The sequence below is a fragment of the Cimex lectularius genome, unplaced genomic scaffold, assembly GCF_000648675.2.
Source record: "Cimex lectularius strain Harlan isolate CLEC.00 unplaced genomic scaffold, Clec_2.1 scaffold12, whole genome shotgun sequence".
Lineage (NCBI taxonomy): Eukaryota > Metazoa > Arthropoda > Insecta > Hemiptera > Cimicidae > Cimex > Cimex lectularius.
The window spans coordinates 1,794,039-1,808,730 of record NW_019392875.1 but is presented as its reverse complement, the minus strand read 5'-3'; the positions used below and the strand labels follow the sequence as shown (position 1 = coordinate 1,808,730).

The 14,692-nt window shown below is 34.4% G+C and overlaps 1 protein-coding gene across 1 annotated transcript in view; it reads right to left on the bottom strand.

Moving 5' to 3' along the window:
- The window catches only part of LOC106673888 (Down syndrome cell adhesion molecule-like protein Dscam2), a 390,426-nt gene that overhangs the window by 232,160 nt on the left and 143,574 nt on the right, over positions 1-14,692 (bottom strand). The window contains exon 3 of the mRNA XM_024228922.1: positions 11,470-11,616. Coding sequence (XP_024084690.1) covers positions 11,470-11,616 — 147 coding nt within the window. The remainder of the gene's footprint in view (positions 1-11,469; positions 11,617-14,692) is intronic.

The following is a 14,692-nucleotide window of genomic DNA, read 5'->3' as shown; positions in this document are numbered from 1 at the left end:
GAGAGCGCGCAAATAGATTTATATAGAGACTGACATATAGATAGATATAAATGGATAAATATAGATAGATGAATAGGTTGCAAGAGAAAGGATGGAGAGTGAGACAGATAAAGATACACATAGATAAATAATTAAAAAGGTAGAGAGACGTTAAAGAGAGTGATAGAGTTAGAAAGAGTGAAGACCACCGAAAGCTTGAGAAAAGAGAGACGATGGAGAGAGAAAAAAGGTGAGAGAGAGAGAGAGAAATGGTGTGAATGTGGCATAACTTCACTACAAAATATAATTTCCATTAATTAATCTTTAAGTAAGTTACCGGTTGAGATGTAAAAGGCAGTGTCATGAGCGGGATTCGAAACCACGACGTTCTGCTAAATACGCCGTTGCTCCACCACTTGAGCTATCGTGTCTTGACCCAGTCGGACATCAACTTCCCATCTCAACCCACCTTTTGAATTTTCCATCCTTTTTGCCATTCAAATGGATTACGCGACATTTGAAGAATGAAAATTCAAAAGATGAGTCGAGATGAGAAATTGTCCGAGTGGATCGATGTCACGATAGCTCAAGTGGTAGTGCAACGGCGTATCTAGCCGAAGTTCGTGGGTTCGAATCCGGTTCGTGTCACTGGCTTATGTATTTCAACCAATACCTTACTTAAATGTAGCATGATGTTTACAAGAGTTTGTTTTGTCCTGGACCTTTAAAAACGAATTTCAACAAAACAAAATCCTTAGTGCACATATCATAAAGAGAAATATTCAATGCTTAGTAAAAACAGGTAGAGGTGAGAAGTTGCTGTCCGAGTGGGTCGATGTCACGTTAGCTCAAGTGGTAGAGTAGCGGCGTATTTAGCGAAGGTTCGAACCCCGCTCGTGACACTGGCTTTTTTTTATCTTAACCGATACCTTATTTAAAGGTTAATTAATTGAAAAGAATTTATTTGGTCAATCGGACAACGAAACCTAATAGACAAAATTTTTAATATTTTGAAGCGCTTCGGAAAAACGGTGGTTGTTGTCTGGATCCCCGGACACGTCGGGCTGGAGGGGAATGAACGTGCGGACGAGGCGGCAAAGGCCGGAACGTCCAACCCTCCAGACCGGACCATCGCGACCAGGCCCTCTGACGCCAAGCTAGCAGTAAAGACCATGATAAAAGAAAGATGGCAGCGTCAGTNAAAAAAAAAAATTTAAACTATATTTTACCTTTCTGTGCTATCTTTTTATATTTTCTATACCACTACTAGTACTATGTAAATAGTAAGTGACTGAAATAGTGAGAAGCGTTCAGCCATACTTCAACCACTTTTTGAACGACCGGTCGCTTAGTTCTATTTTTCTCCTCGTTAAATAAATAATGTATGTAAGCTTTTGAATTTTAGAAACTAAAATATAGCTTGAAGAGAGATGACAATGAAACAATTTCAGTTTTCCAAATATTATTTCTATTAAGAACTCTTTGTGACCGGCTAGCCGGCGATTTTTATAAAATAACTTAATTTTAATACTTTTATAAATTATTAAATTATTTTAATAACAATTAGTGCTTGAATGTAATTATGTCTTTACAGACCAACACTTCCGCCACACTCGCAAGTCGTGCGGGTTTAGTATCCTAAATATATTAAATAATATGGAATTCCCTCGTGTCATTTTTATTGTTGATGTTTTACATAGATTTATGTTAGTTGACTGTTAGTTTTAACTTTGTAAATATGTCACTTTTAAGTTTTAATGTACTGCCAGCCCCTCCACATGAATGTCGCATTAACCAATGGAATAGTGTCTAAATNCACTTTTAGATTTAAATGTACCGCCTACCCTCCCACATGAACGTAGTGGTGACCAATGGAGTAGTGACTAAAAAAATTATAACAGAATAGTGATAAAAGTGTAATTTTATTTAAAAATAGGTATTAAAAAAAAAAATAAAAAACGATTTTTAATTTTTTTCTTTAAAAAAGGAATTAAATTTGAATGAAAAAATTGTATTTTTTTTTGAGGTTGGGTCGTAATAGAATATAAAAATTATTTAATTTTCCCTTATAAAAATAACTTCTTTCTATTCCTTACATAAATAACTTGAAAAAAATAATTTGGTCAATAGATCACTAAATAAGCAAACCAAAGTATCGCTAACCGCTTCCCGTGGACACTTCATATGTCGCCGAAAATTAAATGATTACACGACATTTGAAAAAGGGAAAAAGTACGTTAAATTTGAAAGGCCGTATGTTGAGATTTGGAGTTGGTGTCTGATTGAAAAATGGCAAAAAGAAGGGAAAATTCAAAAGGTGTGGTTGAGATGGGAAGTTGGTGTACGAGTGGATCGAGGTCACGTTAGCTCAAGTGGTAGAGCAGCGGCGTAATTAGCCGAAGGTCGTGGGTTCGAATCCCGCTCGTGACTGTGACTTTTTTATCTCAACCGATCCTTATTTATAGGTTAATTAATTGAAAAGAATTTATTTGGTCAATAGGGCCACGAAACCTAATGGACAAAATTTTTAATATTTTTTAAACTCTAGTTTACCCATCTGTGTTATCTTTTTATACTTTCTATACCACTCCCTGTTTTTATTTTTTGTTGAAATATTTATGTGGAAAGAACAGTACATCGTAAATGGTTGAAATAGTGAGAAGCTGTCAGCTCTACTTCAACCACTTTTTAAACGACCAGTTGCTCAGTCATATTTTTCTCTTTGTTAAATACATAAATTATGTAAGCTTTTGAATTCTAGAAACTAAAATATGCCTTGAATTGAGATGACAATGAAATAGATTTCAGTTTTACCAATATTATTTTTATTATTTTAATAATTATTTTTTTACATATGTTATTATGGATATTCTACTAGGTATATTATTAAGAAGAAACTCGCTAATGTATCATGTGCTCATTATAATGTTTTATGAAAAATGATTTTTAAATGAGTGATGTATTTAAAAATGCTTTTACACAATTAAAAAACTAATTACATATATAAATTTGCTCTGTGCACGTTTAGGTTCAATTTGCATAATGGCGAAGAGTAAAATACCCTTTGCGTGAAAACGTCAAAACAAAACACGGGAGGGTAGATTTTATTTAAACCCACCCTTTCCCACTCGGTCTGTTTTAATTTGATGTTATTCAAGAGCAAAACTGTTAACTACTCATTGCAAAAATAGACGGACACAATATAAAAAAAATCATTAAAAAACTTTTGAATAGGTGGTGATGGAGTGAGAAAGTATGTGAGTGTTCCTAATCACTTAATGGTTCCATGGCCATTAAACGAGGACATTTAAGTGGGTCCGCTTATTTGGACCTCATTAACTTCACGACTTGCTTAACCTGCGGCAATCGTCTAGAGGTAGAATCTTTCATTGATAATTAACGAACACACAAGTTTTAATTATTGAGTTTTACTACAATATTTTCTGACAAGAATTCGTTTTGTCTAGATTCTGCGCTTAACAAAATCAAACGTGCCTAGAATAGGATCATAGAAAATCTTATGATTATTTCTGGTTATTGTAGTTTATGATATTTTCTAAAATATAAATAAGATAAATAATCATTTATAGCATTTAAATACTCTTTGAAAACACAAGCAATAATTTTTTTTGTTATGGAATGTTGCCACTTCTTTTAAATTATAAGAGAAATACGTATAGAAGCAGAACTATGCACAATATTGTAATTTTTATTTTTTTTAAATTAAATAAAGGTTTGAATTATTCGTTGAGTATAGTACCATCCTTCAATGATCAATAGTAGAGCAAAGAGATCAATGATGAAGACATGTAGGTGAAATAACCAACTAGTTTTTCTACTGTCGATCTTTCGGCTGTATTTAAAGCCTTCCTCAGAACTCTATTTAATTACGATCAATGTTTCATTATAGATTATATATATAAAATATAGTGATAATTGAACAACTTACTCGAAAAACTATTGAAAAAACTTTACAATTGGTCCGGACGTGTGGTCCAGATAGAACGGGCCGGATACTCAAACCAGACGACCGGGAAAGACAGCAAATTTTCGCACAGAAAGATAATATAAAATTTAAAATTTCGAATGCTGTTGCCCCAAAAATGTATGGGTTGTCTAAAGTTCATAAGGACAATGCTCCATATACACCAATTGTGTCAAGGCATAAGATCTCCAGGTTATGAACTTTCGAAATACTCGGCCAATATTTTAAAATAAATTGACTCTCGTGAAATGTATAATGCTAATAACACATTTGAGTTTAAGGATAGCGTCACACAAAAGACTATTGATGATAGTGAGATGGTAGTGTCTTTTGACGTGAAGGCATTGTTCACTAGCGTACCATTATGTCTAGTATAAATATCGTCAAGACGGCGGAAAGATTTGAAGAGCTCACAAAAATCCCCTTTTATATACTCATTGATATGCTGAAGTGGTTGCATCTGAAGATTTTTTCCAGTTCCAAGATGAATTCTACACTGAAGAAGATGGATTGGCAGTGGGTGAAAGATTATCCCTAATATTTGCGGATTTAGTCATGAATGACTTGTTAGATTGGGGTTAACTCAATTGCCATTCACAATAAGATACATAAAGAAATATGTAGTTGATTTATTTATAATAGTTCCAATAGTGCATGCACAATTTGTCTTGAGGGTTTAATGATTACCGCAATAACTTCCAATTCACAATAGAAAACTAAAACAATGGGAAACTACCTTATCTTGACATGTTAGTTTGTAATTGAACAATCTTATAACTACAAAATGGTATGAAACCTCTTTCGTCGGAAAGGATTCTCGATTTCAATTCCCACCATTTGTTTAAGTTAAAAATTAATGTGGCATATAATTTAAATGACGGAGTGTTCAAACTGATCTCTGCTTAGTTCCACCATGATTATAAAAAGACTGTGATCAGTATTTTAGTCAATAATGATTAGGCTGTACCTTTGCTCAAAAAATTATTAAATGATAGAACTCTAACGATTAACTGCAATAAAAATGTAGTTGATACGAACAGTGACCATTCATTGAGTATTATATACAAAATCAATTCATTAAGGTTTTTAGTTGAGATAAAAAATCAGTGTCACGAGCGGGATTCGAACCCACGACCTTCGGCCAGATACGCAGCTACTCCATCACTTGCGCTATCGTGACCTAGATCCACTCGGACCCAACTTCCCATCTCAACCGGACCTTTTGAATTTTCTTTCCTTTTTGCCATTTTTCACATGTCGTGCAATCGGATTGGTTTCTCGACGACAAATGAAATGGCCACGGAGAACTTTACTGAAGCATACTTCACGCCAAATCTTTAATTCACTAATTTCGTGGTCCACTTGACCAATAATTATATTATAATTAATTAATGTTTTTAGTTGAGATAAAAAAGTCAATGGCACGAGCGGGATTCGAACCCACGATCTTCGGCTTGATACGCCGCTGCTCTACCACTTGAGCAATCGTGACCTCGATCCACTAGGTCACCAACTTCCCATCTCAGCCAAACCTTTTGAATTTTCCCTCCTTTTTGCCATTTTTCACATGTCGTGCAATCGGATTGGATTCTCGACGACAAATGAAATGGCCACGGAGAACATTACTGAAGTATACTTCATTCCAAATAATTAAATTCACTAATTTCGTGGTCCACTTGACGAATTAATATATTATTAATTAAGGTTTTTATTTGAGATAAAAAAGTCAATAGTACGAGCGGGATTCGAACCCACGATCTTCGGCTTGATACGCCGGTGCTCTACCACTTGAGCTATCGTGACCTCGATCCACTCGGACACCAACTTCCCATCTCAACCGCACCTACTCTACCACATGACTTTTTTATCTCAACTAAAACCCAGAATTAATTGACTGATATTAATTGGTCATGCGGTCCACGAAAATTAGTGAATTCAATAATTTAAAATTAAGTATATCTTCACTAAAGCTCTCCATGGACATTCCATCTGTCGCCGATAAACAAATAGATTACACGAACTTTGGAAACTGGCAAAAAGAAGGAAAGATTCAAAATGTGGGGTTGAGATGGGAAGATGGTGTCCGAGTGGATCGAGGTAACGATAACTCAAGTGGTAGAGCAGCGGCGTATCAAGCTGGAGATCGTGGGTTCGAATCCCGCTCGTGACGCTTTTTTATCTCATCTAAAACCTTAATTAATCAAAAATTAATGTGGCTTATAATTTAATTGACGGAGTGTTCAAACTGATCTCTGCTTAGTTCCACCATGGTTATAAAAAGACTGTGATCAGTGAAACCTACAACTCACCAGACGGCATCTCACGATTTCTAAATAAATATCGATTAACGGTCACTAATCACCACACACTGTGATCAGTATGACTCGGACATTAACTTCCTATTTCAACCCCACCTTTTTAAATTTTCCTCCTTTTTGACATTTTTCAAATGGCGTGTAATCTATTTGATTCTCGGCGACAAATAAAATGGCCACGGAGAACTTTAGTGAAGTATGCTTCATTTTCACTTATTAAATTCATTAGTTTTCGTGGTCCCCTTGACCAATTAATATCTTTCAATTAATTAAGATTTTTAGTTGAGAGAAGAATTAAATAGAATCCTGAAGAAGGCTTTAAATACAGCCGAAAAACGAGTTGGTTTGAATTATTCGATTTTTCGTGATTTAAGTAGTGATTTTAAAAAAATGTTTAAGTTCATTGTCGCCTACCTAAACCTGGTATATTTCTTTCTTAAATTTGTACGAGCACTGAAACAAATGTCAGGCATAATAGAAAACATATTTTTTTTCAATTCTTCTAAATTTCTACATATCGTTGGATCGTACATCCGATGGATTGTTACGACACTGAAGAAGGCTCATGTCAAGAGGTCGAAAACCTTATTTACAAATAGAATTATCTCAAAGAGCATGCTGTACAACTGTTATACACACATACACAAATACATTATTGTTAGCCTACATTCTTCTTACAATCTTGTATGTTTTCATTGACTTATCGATGTTTTTCTCTTTCCGATGTGATGTTGTTTGTTTCTTTTTTTTATGGCAGAGCTATCGTGACTGATCCGTATTGATTCAATTGTTGACAATAGTTCATCAGTCCGCAACCCCAACCGTTTGCATAAATTCCCAATTTATCAAATCGAATGGATCAGACAAAGAGTTCTACGTCAATTTTGATGTTTTATTTCGAAGAGAACTTTTATTATCATATTTTTCCTGTCCAATTTCCCGCAGTTACTAAAGGAGATCCCATACCGGCTCCTAATTATAATTTTATTATTATTGTGTTCTTAATGTTCGTAATATACTGTCTTTTTATGGACGAAAAGATCCTATTTTTAAATTGTATTGCTTAATTCCGCTTTCTATCGAGTTGAATTTTCAATATTGACACATATTTCTTTTTTTATGGAAGTTAGTGCCATCTACTCATCAATTTTTCACGGATTCGTTTACTCGTTCAAAGAGAAGCCAAAATGTTACCCTTTTCTGCGCCATTTTCACAAAATCTATTTATTTTATTATATCCAATCTTTTTTCTTCTTTCTATAGTACGCAATTTCTACCTAGGGGTTCTTATTTCGGATTGAATCCATTCACTTTCTCTATGTGAAGCCGAGGAATGGCACCCTTCAGCCGCTTATACTGTGTTTTTTATATTCGTAACAACAATTTTTAGAACGAACAGGTTTTTGCCACAATTTCAGAACTACATTTTCACTCGTTGGATTTCTTGCGAGTTACAGGTTCGTTAAGGCTTGATACACGAGAAAACTTGATTCGACCTGCAAAAATTTTTTAAGTTAAATGCTTTAAACCCAGTAAAAAATTTCAAGCGAACAGTTTCATTCTATGCAAGAAATGGCGTAGTTTAATAACAAAATTGCATTCTTTTGACTGAAAAACCTTTGGTAAAAAAAACTTACTAAAAACAAGTTTGTTGTTTAATTAAAAAATACCATTGTTCAAAGGAAGCGCTCTCATTTGCAATAAAAATTATTTAAAATTCTATGTCCCGTTGAATATTTCATTTTTATTTTATTTTTTCAAATGCTACAAAAGAATTCTTTTTGCGACGTGATATGCTTTGTGAGATTAGCACAGAGGGTTCAAAGTAAAATAAACCGTCAAATTAAACAGTTTTTCATGTCTAGCGCGTTATCATTACCGACATTTCTTTCCATATTTCAATCGTCACGTTCAATATACACTTAAAGATAATTTAAAAAAAAGTATAATTTGCATGTGCATCAGAAAAATGTTTTCTTTATATTTTTTAACGTTTTAATTGTTTTTATTGCTAATAATTTTTTAACTGTCTTAAAATCAATGTAAAGAATGTTATTTGTTATTTGACGAGCCGGTAGCCGGTATTAAGTCGGATAAAGCAGTGATTCCGCCTATAAAAGCATCTTGAGTTTATTGAGTAAACACAAGTAAATTCTGTAAAAATAACTAGACTCAATTCTTAATTAAGATAAAGATAGAGATCCGTTATGCTAATTGTAATAATTATCGTGAGGTTAGGGGCCTTGCCCGCTTATCTGGCTTGTTTGGAGCTTTGCTTTGAGGAAGCAACTATAAGGTAGATTGAACCAGCAATTCTAGCAGCTAGGAATGCTCTGCATTATTTGCTTTGTAATACGAATCTGGAGGCCGAAATCTAATTATGGATGTTATAGCCCGTCATAGTCTATTTAGCTAGTGCATTAAACTGTTGGATTTGCAGTTATACTTTTGAAATATCGTAAAACATTAAATAATAGTTAAATCTTAATGTATTCCCTTTTGTGTGGTGTTTAGTGTTTTATGATTGATTATAAATCCCTGAAGATGATCAAAATAAAGATCGAAACGTTGGCACGATAAAGAAAATTTTCTGAAACCTACGTCACACAGCCCACATCTCACGATCTCCGAATAATCATATTGCGTTTTGTTTAACATATAACAACATTCAAATTGGAGCGCGAGTGCACGAGAGTTCGCTTGATGCGCGGCGGCTCCGGCAGACGAGGAACGCGTGGCGACGAGAAAGGTGGCTTGTCTTTTTTTGTGGTTTGCGCTCTCGTTATTTTTCCCCGGGGACGACAAGTGGACGTTTTCTGGATTCAGCAGCCTTTTTTACGGAGGGAAGAGATCTTTCTGGACGTCGGACTGCGTAAACCGGCTTCAAACGAGTTCGACAACTATTTGCCTTGGACTTTCAACGAGCTTCAGGGCAATCACTTGTCCAGAGAACAGTTATTTTCATTTGTTCACTTTTGTCAATTGATTTTCTTTATTATTGCCGGCACAATGTTTTTTTGTTTTCTTAATTTTTTATAAAAAGGCCTTAATCATTAGTGTTCATTTTTAAATATAGAAAAGATACTTATTTGTATTATTTTATGTTAATTTAAAAAAAGGGAATTTATTCTGTTTTGTTCATTTTTATTTTTTCAAAAAATAGAAATAAAAGGTGTTCATTTGTATTTTATTGCTGTGGTTATTTTTATTTCATCTCAAAAGGCCTGAAACAACTGTCCTGATCCCACCACGACAATTTTATAAGATTTTTTATTTTTATTTTTATTTTAAATATATATTGTATTTTTATAAACTGAATATTAGAATTTTAGTTTATCTACTTAGTTTTCATATGAATACAGAGAGCCAGTACCAAACTCAAATGACTGCAGATTGAAAAACAACTTAACCGAATGCCAGCGTTCTTAAAATTAAAAGTTTTGTGTGGTAATTAGTGACCGTTAGTCAATAATTTTCGAAAATCGTGAGATGCGGTCGGGTGTGATGTAGGTTTCAGAAAAACATTTTCTTTATCGTGCCAACGTTTTGATCGTTATTGAGATCATCTTCAGGGCCTGGGATTTACAAACATTGTTTAAATTTAACAAATATGTGTAGGATGTGGAAAAAAGTGAATTTATGCAATGTGAAAAACATTTTTTTTGTATTCGATCAAAGTATTTCTACTCACTCAAAGTGTAATGAGTAGAAATACTTTGAATGAATATAAAAATATATTTTTTGGAGTGTGTAAATTCACTTTTTTTCCACATCGATTTTCGAATAATTAAAAGTTTTTGAAATTTTAACGAATATTCAACTACAAAGTTTGACCAAATGAAAGATATCGATACGAATTAATATTAAAGCTCTTAATAATTGAATTTACAGTTAAAAGACAATAGATTTTCGTACTGACATAGAAAAAAAATTATATGAAAAATTAACAGTAGTAGAAATTTACGATTAAAAATGGAGCACGATTGTTAACTTTATATATAATACGTTATATTTCCGGGTCCCATTGACCAAATAACTTCTTTCCATTAATTAATCATTGTATTAATATTGGTAGAAGGTTGGTTGAAACATTGTATTAGGTATTGGTTCAAATGAAAAAGTGTCACAAGCGGGATTCGAACCCACGATCATCGGCTAGATACGCCGCTGCTCTACCACTTAAGCTATTGTGACTTCGATCCACGTTCAGAAAAAATCGATCAAAAGCACAAATAATACCCGACAACGAAAATAACCAACATCACATACCCGCTCACTAACGCTCCTTGCGACACCCGACGGGCCGAACGGCATACAAAATATTCTTCTACAAATTGACAGTGATTCCTCACTGAAGATGGCACAATACAGAAATGCATTTGAGTTCACCAACAAACTCCCGAGTCAAGACGTATCCAATAAAGACCCTTCGCAAATGCAGCAGGTTTTTTCTTAATTTAACTATATTCATACTAAAAAATAAAAACGGGTAGATCTACTCGAAGACTGTGAGACCTGCATGTAAAAACCTAAACCAACGATACCCGGGACTTTGATCAGATACAATTATTGTTTTTTTTTTCAATTTCCTTTGGATGTTTGTTATTTTCGCCAATTTTGAGTTGTCGGTGTACCAGTCATGCAACCATGCAAGTGGTGAGTTTACGTTTCGATATCTGCATTTAGATCAAGGATACATTCAATTTTAAGATCTCTACCATTAATTTAATTACACTTGGTTAATCTGTAAAAACACGGAAAGTCCGAGTACGTTTGTTTTCCCCAACAGTTTCCAATTTTGTGTGTAACGATGAAAGTAGTAGGTTTGTGTTTGGATAAGTGGATTTGGAACTTTGGACTCATTTAATCTGATTTCACTTGGAGAGACAATGGTAGCATTGGGACCAACCCCACATCGAAAATAACCGACATTACAACCGACCCATAAACATTATGATCACGCCCACTAACACAAACGCCCCTAGCGACAACCGACGGACCGAACGATATAAAAACCCTACTCCTAAACATTTACAGTGATTTCTCATTGAAGATAGCGCAATACGCGTTTGAGTTAACCAATAAAAAGCATTTTATGTGAAGAACTGTCCTTTTCGACTGTTGACTTCATACTCTATTTTTATTATAAAAGTAATTCTTATAATTAAGTTATCTTTTTTTGTACAATACCTGATATCCTTATATTAGCTGGAGAACTGGACTCTAGAAGTTTTGTCAGCCTGTGCCTCGTCCGACACCTGTACTGGGCGAACTGGTCGGAATATTCGACGTTGTGCACCAACAGCTCGCCAGAAGGGAGCACGTGGTATTTACCATCTGGAACAAACAATTAATTTAAAGTATAAATATCGCTGTAGATGTTTTAACAACATAGATTTTTTTAAACAAGAATTGCATTAAAAAAAAATATGAATAAATAAAATAATAATAATAAAAATATTTCATCTATTTCTCAATGAAGATCTCTCTGCTATTATTGTTATTTTGTATTTTGCAATTCAGCTTATAAAATTTTGATTATTACTGGCATCCCTTTTATATTAATTGAAATAGGAAGAGGCCTGTAATTGACCGTCATTTTATACCGAAATTATTCCCTGGCTGAATCATTAATTTCAGATTTCAAAATTAATCTCCCTTGGTGCCAGTTATTAAAATCATTCCGACTAATCTATATTAAAATAAGGAGGATTTTGATATCTTGGGGATATTGCGGTAATAATAACTCTACCGGTCATAATGATTTTTTAAGGATTATTTCAAACGCGGAAATAAAAACGAATTAAACGAACGGACTCCAAGTTTAATTGGATTATTTCTGGTTTTTAATATTTTTTATTCATTTATTTCATATCAAGAGCCAAGGGAGAGACGTGGTAGCTTCCATTTGTTTTTATTTGATTACTTACTTTTTAATTAGTTCAACTGAGACTTTAAGGTTTTTATTTTATTCAATTATTTTGATAAGACAAATAATAAAATAAACTTTTTTTATTACAAGCAAATTGATTAGAAATATCCATCCTGTTTCCTACTTTTTTATATGTAAGTTAGTAGATGTAGATGTATTAATGTTCACTGTGCCCTTTAAGAGCTGTTGCATCCGCCATCTTGGAGCATACTGTTTTTTTCAGCTTCATGTAAGTTTTTTTTTTTTATTATTGTACTTTATCCCTGGCTCCATATTTTGGGAGAGGGCTCGCAACACAAATGTGCACTTGAGCCCCCGTTGTACCGGTGTTCTTCCATCGAAGAAACTCATTTTTGAAGGGGGTTGGAACCAAATTAAGGGTCGCTGAGATCCGATCTTGCCATTTCCATTGATGAGTGTCGTGTCAATTTCTTTGAATTGCGGCCACCGGTCCCCTAAGGCGTCAGAAAAAGTCCAGAGGTGACGGTGGGGATCGAACCCACGACCGCGGGATCTACTAGCCGAGAGTCTCACGCCTTAACCACTCGGCTACCGCGGCCCGCCTCATGTAAGTTACTATGTATCATTTCAACCGAATATACTATTTTGTGATCACGTTGCGTTTTACAAAATGTTATGCTTAATTAATTAAAGTTTTTATTCGAGATAAAAAAGTCAGTGTCACAACGGGATTCGAACCCACGACCTTCGGCTTGATACGCCGCTGCTCTACCACTTGAGCTATGGTGACTTTGATCCACTCGGACACTAACTTCCCATCTCAACCTCACCTTCTGAATTTTCCCTCCTTTTTGCCATTTTTCAAATGTCATGTAATCTATTTGATTCTTAGCGATAAATGAAATGGCCACGGAGAGCTTTAGTGAAGTATACTTCATTTTAACTCATTAATTCTTCAGAAATCGTGAGATGCGGTCTGTCGCAGATTAATTATCGAATTAATTTCTGAATAATTGTCGAGTAACGGTCAATAATCACCACACATTTTAACTCATTAAATTCACTAGATTTCGTGTTCCGCTTGACCAATTAATATCATTCAATTAAATAAGGTATTTAGTTGAGATAATAAAGTCAGTGTCACGAGCAGGATTCGAACCCACGATCTTCGGCTAGATACGCCGCTGCTCTACCACTTGAGCTATGGGGACCTCGATCGATTCGGACAATAACTTACCATCTCAACCCCACCTTTTGAATTTTACTTCCTTTTTGCCATTTTTGCCTTTTTGCCATTTTTTAAAAGTCGTGTAATATATTTGATTCTCGGCGGAAGGAAGTGGCCATGGAGAGGTTTAGTGAATGTATACTACATTATAAGTTATTAAATTCACTAGTTTTCGTGGTCCGCTTGACCAATTAATATCTTTCAATTATTTAAGATTTTTATAGTGGATTTTTAGTGGATCGAAGTCACGATAGCTCAAGTGGTAGAGCAGCGGCGTATCTAGCCGAAGATCGTGAGTTCGAATCCTGCTTGTGACACTGACTTTTTCATCTCAACTAAAAACCTTAATTAATTGGAAGATATTAATTGGTCAAGCGGACAACGAAAACTAGTGAAGTTATGCTTAATAGTAAATATTTGATATATCCTCATTAACATTTATGATTTACTCAATTTGCTATGACAGTAATAAATTTTTATTGAAATATGTTATATAGTAAATATCGATCTACTTTGTTGGTTCACATAAAGAAGAAAATAGAGGACGTGCGTTCGTTCCCATACGACTTGTCAATATGATGACCATGTAAAATTTTTATGCGATACTATAAATATTTACGTTTTGTAAACACCTCGTTATTTTTGTTCACATGCGGAAAAGTGCGGGTTTCGAAAGAGATGATAAAAGTTCATATCCTACGATAATCAGGTAAGGTTGAAGTTAGAAAATGGGTGTTAAAAGGAAACTTTTCCTTGCAGCTGTATTGTGGGTGAAAAGACTTTAAGGTTGCCCTAGCGCGTCCTGTTTCGGCCTCAGGCCTTTGTGTTGTTAAGTCCTCGAAGGGACTTTGCTAACTCGGTAACTAAGTGTCGTTAAAACACCCTATGACGCTTGCCAGTTTGAACATTTCTAAATTCAATTTCTACGGTTCAAAGTGTAAAATATACGTTTAACATTTTTATGCAGAACAGAAGATGTTTTAGCATTATTTAAAATCGCAATTTTATTTTATATTAATAGGTCGATTTTAAGTTAGCATTCTTTCCACGAAACTTTTTTTAAAAAGCAATATTTCGAGTAAATTGCTCAATTTTTCAAACAAGGTCGATTTGAAGCAATTTTCAGTTTCTATTGTTAAAAGTTTTCTTTTAAATTCTCGTTGGGCCCGCATTCTCTATTTCCGGCACTTTTAAAAACTTCAACGCCGCCAGCATACAACGAAGTACAAAGCTCGTTTCGGAGCTTAGCGAAAACTGGTCTTCGCTTAGGATAATCAACTTGGGCGCTCATT